Raw genomic sequence first — 13,219 nt, 5'->3', positions numbered from 1 at the left:
AAGAAAGTCTCTGAGGGGCCTCGCTGACCACCTCAGGGTGTTGTTATTGCTTTGGAGTCAGTGCTCCCCTCGTCGCATCTCTCTCTCTCTCTCTCTCTCTCTCTCTCTCTCTCTCTCTCTCTCTCTCTCCACATTGGAGCTGAGCCTCTCCCTGCTGGCTGTGACAGCCAGGCTCCATCCGACCCTGAATGACCACAGCGATGACAGCTGGAGAGGGAGGTGCCCTCCTGGCTCAAAATACTCCCAAACGGCGAGTAATAACCTAACAGCAAGGATATCACACTGGAAAAATGGGGTGATGGCTAACTGTGGGCCTCGAAGACAGCCCATCGAGAGCCCTGCTCCCTTGTCCAGGATGCCTGACCAAGGACACTCCCAAAGACACGCTGAAGACCAATTGGAGAAGAGGGGCCTGTTCACAGCCCCTCCCCGTGTAGCGTCAACAGCTGCATGGGGAGGTGACAGAACCCTAAAGGGCACCCCAGGCTTAGCCAGGCTGGGAATGAGAGAATTTCCAAGTTGAAGGAATCCCTTGGTGAATGAACCAGGAACAAGGAGGGATTCAACAGAGTCCTGGCGTCCTTGGCGGGAAATGATTCTGTCTAAATGTAGTCCAGGCCTCTCTCTGCAAGGCCCAGCAACCCTCGGGAGTGCGTCGTAAAGAAAATCAAGGCCGAGGGTCTATTACGCCAGAGTGCTGAGTGTGATGGACAGTTAGGGCTACAACCTTAGAAGGGAGGAGAGAGGAGGGCAGGGAGGAGGTGGAAGGGCTGGCCTCCGGGGAGCCAGGCAGCCCATCCAGCCCAGGCTAGAGAGAGAGTCTATAATCTTCTGGAATGTACTGGGGGGCCTCCCCTCTACTCACAGCCTGGGGCTTGAAAAAAAGACTACATCTGAGCTAACAGGCCTCAGGTGTGAACACTAATTACCCAGCTAACCTGGACTACACCCTACACAGCAGGGACTACCTGAGGAGGACTGGCTGCTGGGCGCCTCCCAGGAGTGGGTGATAGAAATGTGCTTCTATAGGGGCCAGACTGTGTCCTCCCTCGCATGCAAAAGGGCTCCTGCAGGCCCCAGGGAGGGCCACAGGAAGGCAGCTACCCAGGCCTCATTGGCGCCTCAATTCTTAAGCTTTTAGCTCTGTATCCCTCCTCCTGGAACGCCATCTCTCCTTGAGCCAAGGTGATGAGGCTGGGCAGTGGCTTTTGCCCTTCCTACGGGATGGTTTATTTAAACAGACTAAAATGTGAGTGGCTCTAATGCCTCTCCAAGACCCTAGCCCAGAGGCAGGGGGATAACAAGATGACCTTTGATCTCATCCAACAAGAAGGGATCTCCTGTTTGGAAAACCCTCACCTTGGTGCCACATATACCTAACTCCAGCTTTCTTCAACGCTCCGCTCCTCCCACTCTCCCACAGGAGAGTTGTTCCCTGCGTACAAGGTTCTGGAAACTCAGAACCTCCACCATATCACAGATGACAATGTCCTTTCCAGTCCACCAAGAGCTCCAGACCAGCTTGTTGCAATCCCATGGAGCAAGGACCCTTGGGGATCCTGCCAAGCCTCGGGTACCTCCTCCTTTCCTTTGGTCTCTGCTGGCCCCCAATTCCTAGAGCTTACAGCAGAGGGACAGGCAGGAGGGGATGGATGGATGGACTCAGACAGGCTGCGGCAAAGCTCCTTCCACGGGCAGGCAGAGGGAGACCCACGCTCCCCTTCAAGTGGGGAGCTCTGGGCACCCCCTTTGGGAGCTGGCTCCGGATCCTTGCAAACTGCCCCGTCAGCTCTGGGGCAGGAGTAGCTGCCGGAACCCGGTGCCGCAGGAAAGACACTTGCTGGTAATTGGCACCATGGAGATGGCCGGCTTGGTTCTGGACTTGGCTCTGGGCAGCGAGCTTCCAAGGAGGCAAAGGGGGGATGGGTGGGGGTGGGGTAGGGTAGGGCGGAAGAGTGGTTTGCTCTGCCACTTCAGTCTTTCTCCGATTGTAGCCGCATCCACCAGGTCAAAACCGGCCAAGTCAAAAGTGTAGCCAACCCACTGGGAAAGGGAAGGTCTCAGGGGTAGGAGGTGAAGGAGTGAGGAGGGGCCCATGGGGGGCAGGTCTCCCCATTCTGCTTCCCCACTGTGGGGAAGAACCCCATCCTCCAATGTCCAATGTGCCCCTGGGCCTGGGGTCCCAGGTCAGGGCTGGGTGGTCTCCAGGCCATCTCGGGGAGCCCCTCCCCATCCCTGGCATTAAGATCGCTCGCCACAGGGCCCCACGGTGCTCTCGAGGGACAGCTGGGATGCCTGCCGAAGCAGGGGACCTGTGGCTGGGTCCACCATGGAGGAGGTGGGGAAGAGCTTGTACCAACCCACGGCCAGGGTGGTCAAGTCCAGTTCCTCCAGCAGCACTCGAGCCACGCCCATGAACTGCTTCCGCTCCATTCGTCCGTAGTTTCCCCATACAATTACCTGCAGGACAAAACACGGCTCGTTACATCTTTTTTTTCTCTCCATCTTTATTAAATTGGGTATTTCTTATTTACATTTCGATCGTTATTCTCTTTCCCGGTTTCCAGGCAAACATCCCCCTCCCCTTCTCTATCGGTGTTCCCCTCCCCATTCTCCCCCCATTACCGCCCTCCCCCCAACAATCACGTTCACTGGGGGTTCAGTCTTGGCAGGACCAAGGGCTTCCCCTTCCACTGGTGCTCTTACTAGGATATTCATTGCTACCTATGAGGTCAGAGTCCAGGGTCAGTCCATGTATAGTCTTTTGGGTAGTGGCTTATCCCTGGAAGCTCTGGTTGCTTGGCATTGTTGTTCATATGGGATCTCAAGCCCCTTCAAGCTCTTCCAGTTCTTTCTCTGATTCCTTCAACGAGGGTCCTGTTCTCAGTTCAGTGGTTTGCTGCTGGCATTCGCCTATGTATTTGCTGTATTCTGGCTGTGTCTCTCAGGAGAGATCTACATCTGGTTCCTGTCAGCCTGCACTTCTTTGCTTCATCCATCTTATCTAGTTTGGTGGCTGTATATATATGGGCCACATGTGGGGCGGGCTCTGAATGGCTGTTCCTTCAGACTGCGCCGGGCAGGGCTGCTCAGCTGGTGAAGCGCTTGCCTCAACCCTGGTCTAAGACCCTGGGTTTGATTCCCAGGAACCAGGTCCACAAGCGGTACACAGACATACGTTCGGGCAAAATACCCATCCACATAAAAGCAGACATAAAAATATATAAATGACCATCCCAGTCATTTGTAGGCCCTGAGCCAGAACCTGAGGTCCCTGGGGTCAATGCGGCTAACATGTGTAGAGCCTGCCTCTTTAAAAACCATGCTAGAGGGCGCAGTAGCAGGTAGGGATGCCTACTGCCAAGCCTGGGGACCTAAGTTCAACGCTGGAACCCACATAGTGAGAGAGGAGAGCAGACTCCCACAAGACGCCATTTGACCTCCACATGCGTGCTGCTCACATAACATAATCAATAAAATATAATAAAAACCACTCAAATCCAACTGTGTTTTCCCGGCTCTAGTGTCCCCATGACTGCCATCCCATACCTCAGCTGTCTCTCTCTTACTCTTTCTGTTCCTTCCTCCGCGCGGCCCCATCTTTAAACGAAGGCCTTGAAGGATGTCCCCACATCTGCGACATGACCCCTCTCCCTGCTACCTCCACGGGGGACCTTGGAACCCCACAAGAAGCATTTTTGTAAAGTGGAGATTACAGTATACTGTTAACTGTTGTTCCTGTTCCGACCAATCTTTCTCTGTCGCCCTTTCCGGTCTCCCGGTCAACATCGTCTTGGAGCTGGTCTGTGGCTCTGAGTCTAGGGCTGCAGGCTCCTCATTGGCTGGCCTCTATTGTGCTGCTCTATGAGGGTGGGCTGGCTCAGCCCTGCTTAATAGAGGCTTACGGATAGTCCTTAATCAGACAGGATATCACTGACTGGCTTTTGTTTTTAAACTTTTTAGAAGGTCGTTTTTTATTTTGCGTGTAGTATGTGTTCAGCTGTGTGTGTGTGTGTGTGTGTGTGTGTGTGCGTGCATGCCCTTACAGAGCCTGGAAGAGGGCACTGGATCCCTGCAGTTAGAGTCACAGGTAGCTGTGAGCCATCCACTGTGTCTTCTGAGAACTGAACGTGGGTCCTCTGAAGACCTGTAATCACTCTTAAGAGACATCTCTCTAGCCACCTTAGGCTGGACTGAGCTAGCTAGTAGCGTGTGTGCACGTGCACACATGTGTGCATGCATGCATGGGGTGTGCATGAGATGGCATCCATAAGGAGGTCAGAGGACAAATCAGGGGACTGAGTTCATCCCTTCTCCCATGTGTTCTAGGGATGAAACAGCCAAGACTCAAGAGGGACCAAACCCACAGTGACACAAGAAGTTGAAGGTAAGAGTCAGCTCCAGGGCTTCAACTGCCCTGGGTATGGCACTTGAGAGACCCTGCCCCCAAGGAACACGCCCCCGCCACATGCACGCATGCACACACGCACGCACAGGACTCTCTTACCTGCAGGACTTTGCCCTGGGGACTCTCAGGAAACAGAAGCACCTGGTTGTACAACGGGTCCAGTGACTTGCGGGCCACTTTGGTCTTCTTCTTGGCAATGCAGACACCATTTTCCAGCAGATAGGCCTTGATATAGGCAGCTAAGAACAGAGAGCAGAAGGCAGGGTTCGAGGCTGCTCCTTCAAATTGTATTAGGTGTGACAGAGAGAGGTCAATCACCTACTTTTGGGGACCAGAGAAACCCCCAGGGTGTAGGGTGGCCAGCATGCGTAGCCATGTCTGGGTGGGTACCATGTGAGGTCTCGTCTGGGTGAGCCTGCTTTTCTCTTAGTCCTTACTGCCTTTCCTTTGCTCACTGTTTCTTCCCTCAGACCACAGCTTGCCCACCATACTACTCTCACACATTCACTTGCCAATTTCTCCCCAAACGCTCTCTGGGCCCCACTGTGTGACAAGTATTCTATTAGGTACCAGGGTTTAATGATAAACAAGAAAGACCTCTCCCCCCACCACGCATTTCAGTCCAGTGGGCCACACCAGATTTCTCTCTCAGACACCCCCACACCTGGCAGTGTCTTCGAGCCTGGCTTGGCAGTCAGCCCGCGTGCCTGGATGATGTCCACCTCCAGCTGACCGTTCCGCTCCTGCAAACCGATCTCCACATCCCCTGCAAGGAAAGTGACCCACAAGCTCCAGCAGGGCCTTGCTGTCCCCATGCGTCCACTCCCAGCCCAAACATGAGCATGCTATGTCCTACAACTGCAGCTCGGACACTTCAGAGGCAGGCACTGTGGAGGGTGGGACTGAGGGACTCAGGCGCCAAGCCAGGTGCTTAAGAGCATGGCACCAACAGGCTAGGATAAGGAGGGAGGGGCACAGGGCTTCAAATACTTACCCATGGGTGTGGTAGCCAGGGTCTGGCGGCCCACAAACTGTGCTGGTCCCATGCTCCCCAGGAAGTCACTGAACTGGGCATCTGAAGCTAGACAAACTCCTCCATAGTTCAGGCTGTAAGAAAAGAATGTGCGGGCTGGGATTTAGCTCAGTGGTAGAGCGCCACCTAGGAAGCGCATAAGGCCTGGGTTCGGTCCCCAGCTCGAAAAAAAAAGAACAAAAAAAAAAAAAAAAAAAAAGAAAAGAATGTGCTGATGTTTTGTTTGTTTGCTTGGCTTGGTTTTTTTTTTCAAAACAGGGTTTCTCTGTGCATCCCTAGATGACCTGGAACTCACTACGTAGACCAGGCTAGCCACAAACTCAGACATCTATCTGCCTGCCTCTGCCTCTGCCTCTGCCCCTGCCCCTGCCCCTGCCCCTGCCCCTGCCCCTGCCTCTTCCTCTGCCGCTGCCCCTGCCCCTGCCCCTGCCCCTGCGTGCCCAGTCTCCATGGTGGTCTTCACGCACATCCATCACTGACCTATATACCATGCTGCCTTAACTAGCCAGGGTGACTGTAGGGAACATGGGAAATGGTTTTGGCAGGTGCTGGTGCAAAAGGCTTAATGCCTTGATACTCCAAGTGTGGTCCAGGGATCGGCAGCATCAGATACATCTATAGCTGGTTAGAATCATTATCTCACATGACACCTCCACCCAGCTGCTGGACCAGAATCAGCAGTTTAATGTGGGGCATACTCAAGACAAAGCTGAGACGGCCCATGCCCTGCACAGCAACCTGGGACACCAACACGCGCTGCAGCCATCTGGCTTCTTCTCCTCCCTTTGGTAATAAAACCTCCAGTTTCCCACAATGAGCCTACTTCTCCAAATCTCGTGATTGTAGCAGGGAGAGCCACCTCTTAGGGCACTCAGTTTCCTCGCCCAGGTCTCCAGAGCAGGTGTGTAGCACAGTTAGAGAATCTGATGTGGAAGTCGTGGTGGCCTTCATGAACTGTGAGGGGGCACAAAGCTCCTTTTTCCTCTCAGACTTGGCTTGGGCCATGGAACTGGAGTGTTTGGTGTAGAGAGCCCAGTGACGAAGCCATTATGAGACTGAGGTGTTACGTAGGCTTCCGGATCAAGCTTTGCCTGATACATCGATCTCTTCCTGAACAGACAAGTCAGCAGGTTTACTTGGGTCAAACCAGTTTGAGCCACTTCCCCTCCTCTAACCTGGCCATGCTGACACTCTCCTCCCTTCTCCAGGGTCTCTTGTAGTACTGAGATGAAGTGCCCGACCCTGTCTGACAGATATCTATGGCTACCTGCAACCCACATTCTCAGCTCCTCCTCACATGGCCATCGGAGGTTGAGTGTTCCTTTAGAACAACAGAAACAACAAAAACAAACAAACGAACAAAAACAAAAGCCAATCTTTCCCACCAATACTCAGATAAGAAACGTTTGCCCAGCCTGAAGGGTGACCTCAATTCTTGGGCAGTGGTAATGGATCCAAGATCAGATGCCAGAGCCAAGCCAGGTCATTCAGCAACTCTGGCATTCAGCCCCATAGGGCTAAACTGGTGGTGGATGCCCTCACCGAGAGCCTGCAGATTTCTGGGTGGGGGCTGCTCAGGGCTTCCCTCCACCTTGAGAGACAAGCAGCTCAGACAATAGCTTCCCTTCCTGTGTAACCAACGGGCAGGGCCACAGCAGGCACAGGGCACCTCGTCCATTACCACCGGTTTCCTACTGCCCCTTAGGTCCTCCACCACCCAGTAGCAGGGTGGCTTTAGAAGAGGGGTGGCCCAGTAGGGTGCAGACTGAGACTCGGCTTCCTGGCTTCTAAGTTGCAAATCTAAGAAACAGACTTAGAAAGATTGTAACAAAAATCGGGATAGTCATGACCAGAAAACAAACAAAATCAAAACAGAACCCAGGCCTGGAGAGCAGGGGGAGTCCGGTAAGATCTACGAGAGCTGTGACCAATGGTTCCCAGTTGAGCCTGGATGCTGAAGGACCACAGAAAATCGCAGGCATCTGAAAATAGAAGGCTCGCACTGCCCTCCTTAGAAGGCAGAGCCAAGGAAAGGGCACAAGGCTCTGTAGCTGCCTTCTCAAGTGTCTTCTCAAGTAACCCTGGGACAGTCTCTGAAGTCCCAAATGTCCCTCCACACCCTAGACACTAAAGTTGCATGTACACTTGAGAAAAGGACCCATGGGTGATGGTCTGGTAAAGGAAGGTGGCTGAGACCAGAAAAAGGATGACTAAGGAACAGGCAACCGTGGTCAGAATCTGGAAGACCCTGGTGTGATGGATGAACGATGCCTGTGGACCACACGGCTCTCCTTGATGGTCTCAGGAGCTCAGTGGTAATGGCCAGCATGCCCGGCACTACTGGCATGGAGAACCCTCAAGGATGCAGGTATTCCAGTCAGCCGACACTATCCGCCCAGTCACCAAACGGTTTTTAGCGCATCCCTGTCACTCATACAGACCATACCAAGGAACAAGGCAGACAGTGAGTTTTGCCCTCCTAGGAACATAGCAGGAGAATATCAGTGAGCAGAAAGATAGCTCAGCGGTTAAGAGTACTGGTTGTCCTTCCGAGGTCCCAGGTTTGATTCCTAGCACCACGTGGTGGCTCACGACAGTCTGGAACTCCTGTTTCTGAGGCTCTGATGTTCTCTTCTGACCTCTGTGGGCATCGGGCACACACACAGTACACAAACATTTGTCCAGGCCAAACATGAATACACACAAGTAAAAAAACCAAACATATCTAAAAATAAGACCAATTACAAACCACGAAAGAAGGTGGTAATTGCTATGGAAACACTGGAGGATGAGGGGTACTTAACTAGAGAGTAGGTTCGATATCTGTTCTCCACCTTATCAGACCGGTTGGTTGTCTCTTGGTACCCATGATGGATTTATTCCAGTTCCAGAAGCCCTAGAGGTAACTAAGTGCACAGACGCTCCAAGTCCTTCCTATAAGATGGATGGATTGATAGTGATGCATAGACCTACGCGTGTCCCCTCGTGTACTTTAAATCACGGATAGATTGCGTGAGACGCACGCCATTGCACACGATACAGTAAATAGTTGTGATGCTCTGCTGTTTAGGAATGATGACACGGAAACCTCGTACACATGTGGCACAGATATGACCGCTGCAGAGACAACATGAACAAGGCCAATGACGCTCCCATGCTGGGAACATGGGGATGGGGGCTGCCAGAAAAGGCAGATGCCACATACATTTGTGCACCGTTCCCCGCGTGTCTTCTCATTACAGTGATAGGCATGTGGCAAGCTCAGGTTTTGCCTTTTGAAACTTTCTGTAATTTTTCCCCCAAATCTTTCTGAATCAAGGCTGGTTCAGTCTACAGATACAACTCAGGGATGCCAAGGGCAGATGTATTTTGGCTGTTTTAGCAGTTTACATGAATTCTCTCTACCTGTACTCTCTCTGTGCCTAGGACATAGATGTAACCTTCTGGAAATCCCTGGACCACGTGAGACTAACCCTCAACAAACCAGCAAAGTGGAGATTTGACTCGGAGATCTGTAACAGCAAATGGGCAACCCTAACTATGGCCGCCAGAGGTCTAAGAGCATCTGCTACAGGTACCTGATTCATTTGAGCCTTAAAGTCTTTGGTCCGTATTATTCATGGGCCCATTTTATAGATGAGCTGGAGGGGGCAGTGACTACTCAAGCCATGCCGGTAGTGTGTGGCTAACTGTCCTCCCAGCATGCACCTCTGCACTCTCAGCTGCTCTCTCTCACATGAGCCACACCGTCTGAGGGTATCTCTTCTGGCTGTGAGAATGCCTTATGCTTATATGCAGGGCAGGAAGGAAGCCTCTAAGGATTAACCCCTTCCATCTCACCCCAAAGACAACATCCAACTGATGACGACTGGGAGTGGCCTGCAGCTGGGGTGTCTTGGTCTTCCACGGCAGCCTCAAGTTTGGCTGCCTGTGGGGGAGAAGGCCAAAAACAAATTAAATGTTTGGAGACTAAAGTGTGCATTCACCATTTCTTACAAAACCAGTGCCTGAGTTGCTCACCATGAGACTGACCCCGAGATGTGTGCTTTGCTCTGTGACCCTGGGTCTGTCTCTCCACTCTACCTCCTCTGCACTCTGAAGGATCCGAGATCTATTCTGGAAGGAGGGTGTGGGTTTCTAAAACAGAAAGGTAGTGCGGCCTTGTGGGTTCCCAGGCAAGGAAGGAGCCCAGCCCCCAGACAGCACGGGGCCTTCTGCAAGCCAAAATTGAAAGTTTCCTCTAACATCCTCATCGTCTGCTCCTTGATTCCTGGTGGAGTGCAGGCAGACAATGGGGAATTGGCAGGCCTGGTAATTAGCGGTAATTGTTTCTAATATCTGGGCGGCTGCCTGATTTCCCATCCCAGGGTGCCTCACTGGCTGCCAAGGCACCAAGCTGCCACCCTGAGCTAGCAGAAGCAGCCTCCATGGGGCAAGAGGCTCAGTGTGCCTGGCCTCCGCTGGCTAGAGGGTCAACCTTGCAAGAAGCCATGCTCCGCCATGGGAATTTCCCTGGAGGTGTGGAGAAGGCCGACTGATCAATCAGATTATGCCTCACTGCCCCCCCTGCTTATGGCGGTGCCCACCAGCAAATCTCTACCCTTTGGTTGGTGATTTTTTTTTTTTTTTTGGTTCTTTTTTTCGGAGCTGGGGACCGAAACCAGGGCCTTGCGCTTCCTAGGCAAGCGCTCTACCACTGAGCCAAATCCCCAACCCTTTGGTTGGTGATCTTAACGAGAGCACGCTGCCTCCTGCACAGTGTGCTTGTGAAATGTTTCCAGGCTCTGCGCAGGAGCAAAGGGACATGAGAGAGCTTGCAGACTGGAAGGCGCCACACACGTGCACTGCACACAATAGTCCTTGTGTGCCACAGGAGCTCAGTGAACGTTCCCTGCCAAACTCCCAAGCAAACAGAGTAAAAGACAGCCATCGAGATGTGGGGCACAGGCGCTGGGAACTGAACTCGGGTGGTCATGCTTGGCCACAAGTGACTTCACACACTGAGCTATCTTTCCAGCCCCTGGGGCTTTTCGCCTCCCTGGGCTACGATTTCCTCACATATCAAGTGAGAATGAAGAGTGCCTGTCTTGCTGAACTGCTGGAGAGCAACTGATAGGACAGCACAGGTTCATGCAGAGATGCTCCCAAACCAATCACAGAAGGACGCCATAGCTGCCAGCCCCTACCGCCCAACCGGGTGCAGCTTCCTCTGCTTCTGGTAGAGCAGCATCTGGATGCCTGGGTCCAAGCACAGGCCATGGGGGTGGGGGAAGGCAGCAGGAGCCACACAGGCAGAGGCAGAGCCTTGAAACAGGGTTTTACCCATTGTTCCTCTAGCCCTTTATTTTGTTTTAATGGCGAAATGAGATTTCCTGCAACTCAAATTCTATTAGTTTTGTTTGTGGAGCGCATTCCATTTTGTCTTTTATTATTAACCTTTGGGCTTAGCTTGGACCCTGTGTTCTCGGTGGTTAAAGAAGTAATTGGGTAATTTACAGGTTCGGCTCTGTTCTCCTTTCCAGTTGGATCGCCCGACTTAATGGCATCAGAGATTAAAAGGCTGTACGGCCTTGTGGCAATTACAGGCTGTGGTTCTGAAGAGTTCTGGAAGTCCCTTCTCCTGACCATTTACTCACCGCCCCCTGCCAACTCCACGCTCGGCCGTCCTCCCAGTCACCTCCCCACAGGTTCACTTCACCTGCAGTATAGCAATTCTGCTATAAGGCAAACGTGTAGTCCTATAAATGACTGAAGAGCATATATATATATGTGTGTGTGTGTGTGCGCACACACACACACACACACACACACACACACACACACACACACCCTGTAGTAGAGATCACAGGTTAGGAAAAAATGGGGCAGCATCACATAGAAAGGGAGAGAAGGAACCTAATATAGAGTTTAATACACTTTAAGGGCTTAAGTATTACAATAAATACGGTACTTCACCTTGACAGGGCAGAGATAGCTGGCTACCTGGAAAGGATTGATTGGCTCCTGTGATTTGTTGGGCAGTGATGAGGACTGGCTGAAACCAGGTGGGGAAACTGTACCAGAGCTGATGCTAACACCTGGATAACTGAGGCAAGGCGGTCTCAGTTGTTGGGAATGTGTGAATTCCTTGGTGAAATCCGCTTTCTTCATTCACCCTCCACTGCTCGTCGCCACCCGACTGAGCACATACAGAATCCACGCGAAGCTCACACTGTTCCCCAATACTTCAATTGTGTTGGCACAAATTCTAGGTTTCAAAACCAGCACAGTAGCAGGACTGACCACGGGCTAGAGGACACAATATCACATGATCTAGACGCCCACTCTCAAGTAGCTAAGACTTTTCCAAGCCTGCCCCTCCCTGAGAATGGAGCTCCTACAAGGAGCCAAGGATTAGATTCTCATTCATCAGTGACTTGCAATGAGCCAAGCCTGATAATATTAACTGATTAATGTTAACTCATTTAGTCCCACGCCTTTATGAAATGTAGTCAATGTCTCTTTTAGAGAAGGGTAAAGCAAGACAGAGTCACAATAATCCAACCAAGATCTCTTGGCTAAAAAGTGGCTGATCTGTGGCCACTTCTTAACCATTAGAAGACACAGCTGACCCCAGGGCATTAATTCCCAGATTTCTCCTGGATATCAGACCTCGTGTGTGGTCAACACGATTAAATGAGATGGTGTATTTGCATATAAGCTATGAGCGTTCTCCTGTAGACTTTAAATCACGTCTAGATTGCTAATAATGTCTAACACTGTGTAAACTGGATGCAAATGCCTGCCTGGCCTTACTGTCTGATTTGGGAGGCAATGACAAGAAGACACAAAAGCAAGTAGCACATCTTCAGCACAGACACAATTATCCATCCAAACATTGTTCCCGTGATTGTCTGTACCCATGGACGTGGAGGTCTCGAACAGGAAAGGCTAATGTCCCCATGTTCCCAGAGCAGAGCATGGGACCCTATAATTCAATCTCTGGGGTCAAGCAGTCCTGGGTTCGCATCCTGCCTACCCTGCTCATTAGGTATGGAGAACCATGGCTCCCTTTTCTGGGTCTTGGTTTTCTTTCTAGTAAAACAGGAAGAAACAACTCCGAGTGTTGAACAACATAAATTGCCGAGGGTTGAGTGTGCCACAGTCAAATGCTCAGCCAAGCCTGGTGCTTATGGAACAGGAAAAAGCCAAACCCGTTCCTCTTAGCCCACGGCCACACTGTCCACTAGTCACGATGACTCTGGGAGGGGAAAGAGGGCATTCTCGCTATCTGCTGATCTCCTGGGTCTGAGCATGCAGCCCTGAGCCCGGGTTGCAATGACCCTGGGTGAGCTCACAAGTTACTTTCCCTGGCTGTGGGCAGAGTGACCCAGACACCTCAGGACAACAACACAGAGAGGGAAGAGGCAGCTGGGTCTAGAAGCCAGCGCTGGGAGTTACTAGGTTGGGAGGATGCTACATTCCTGGCTTTTATGAGATGAAAGGGACAGGGAGGACAGAAAGGAGTGGAATGTAGAGCTGCTTCTGTCCTACATACCTAGTCATCAAAATCTGAGAACACCAACTGTGGACCGGCCAGGCACTGAACTCAGTGTCTAGTGGGGCACACAGATACGCAGGCAACAATTATAGTAGACAGTAGAGAGTGCTGTGGCTAGAGAGGCCAGGGCTGTGCAAGCTGCCAGTCTAGCCAGACAAATGGTAGGCAGACTTGTGAGCCACTCCATTTTTCCTGCCTGTGCCCAGAGCAGACATTGTTAATCAACTGCAGAACTCCA

The 13,219-nt window shown here is 51.9% G+C and overlaps 1 protein-coding gene across 2 annotated transcripts in view; it reads right to left on the bottom strand.

Annotated features, from left to right (window-relative positions):
- Window positions 1–1,462: 1,462 nt before the first annotated feature.
- Window positions 1,463–13,219, bottom strand: part of Rims4 (regulating synaptic membrane exocytosis 4) — a 59,743-nt gene continuing 47,986 nt past the window's right edge. For both annotated transcript variants that reach the window (XM_032904868.1, XM_032904869.1), the window contains exons 3-6: window positions 5,403–5,515; window positions 5,073–5,174; window positions 4,508–4,647; window positions 1,463–2,460 (exon numbers count right to left, since the gene is read on the bottom strand). In XM_032904868.1, coding sequence (XP_032760759.1) covers window positions 2,242–2,460; window positions 4,508–4,647; window positions 5,073–5,174; window positions 5,403–5,515 — 574 coding nt within the window. In that variant the 3' untranslated portion in view covers window positions 1,463–2,241. The remainder of the gene's footprint in view (window positions 2,461–4,507; window positions 4,648–5,072; window positions 5,175–5,402; window positions 5,516–13,219) is intronic.

Source organism: Rattus rattus, chromosome 5, assembly GCF_011064425.1.
Source record: "Rattus rattus isolate New Zealand chromosome 5, Rrattus_CSIRO_v1, whole genome shotgun sequence".
In the NCBI taxonomy this organism is placed as follows: Eukaryota; Metazoa; Chordata; class Mammalia; order Rodentia; family Muridae; genus Rattus; species Rattus rattus.
This window is presented reverse-complemented; position numbering and strand designations above follow the sequence as displayed.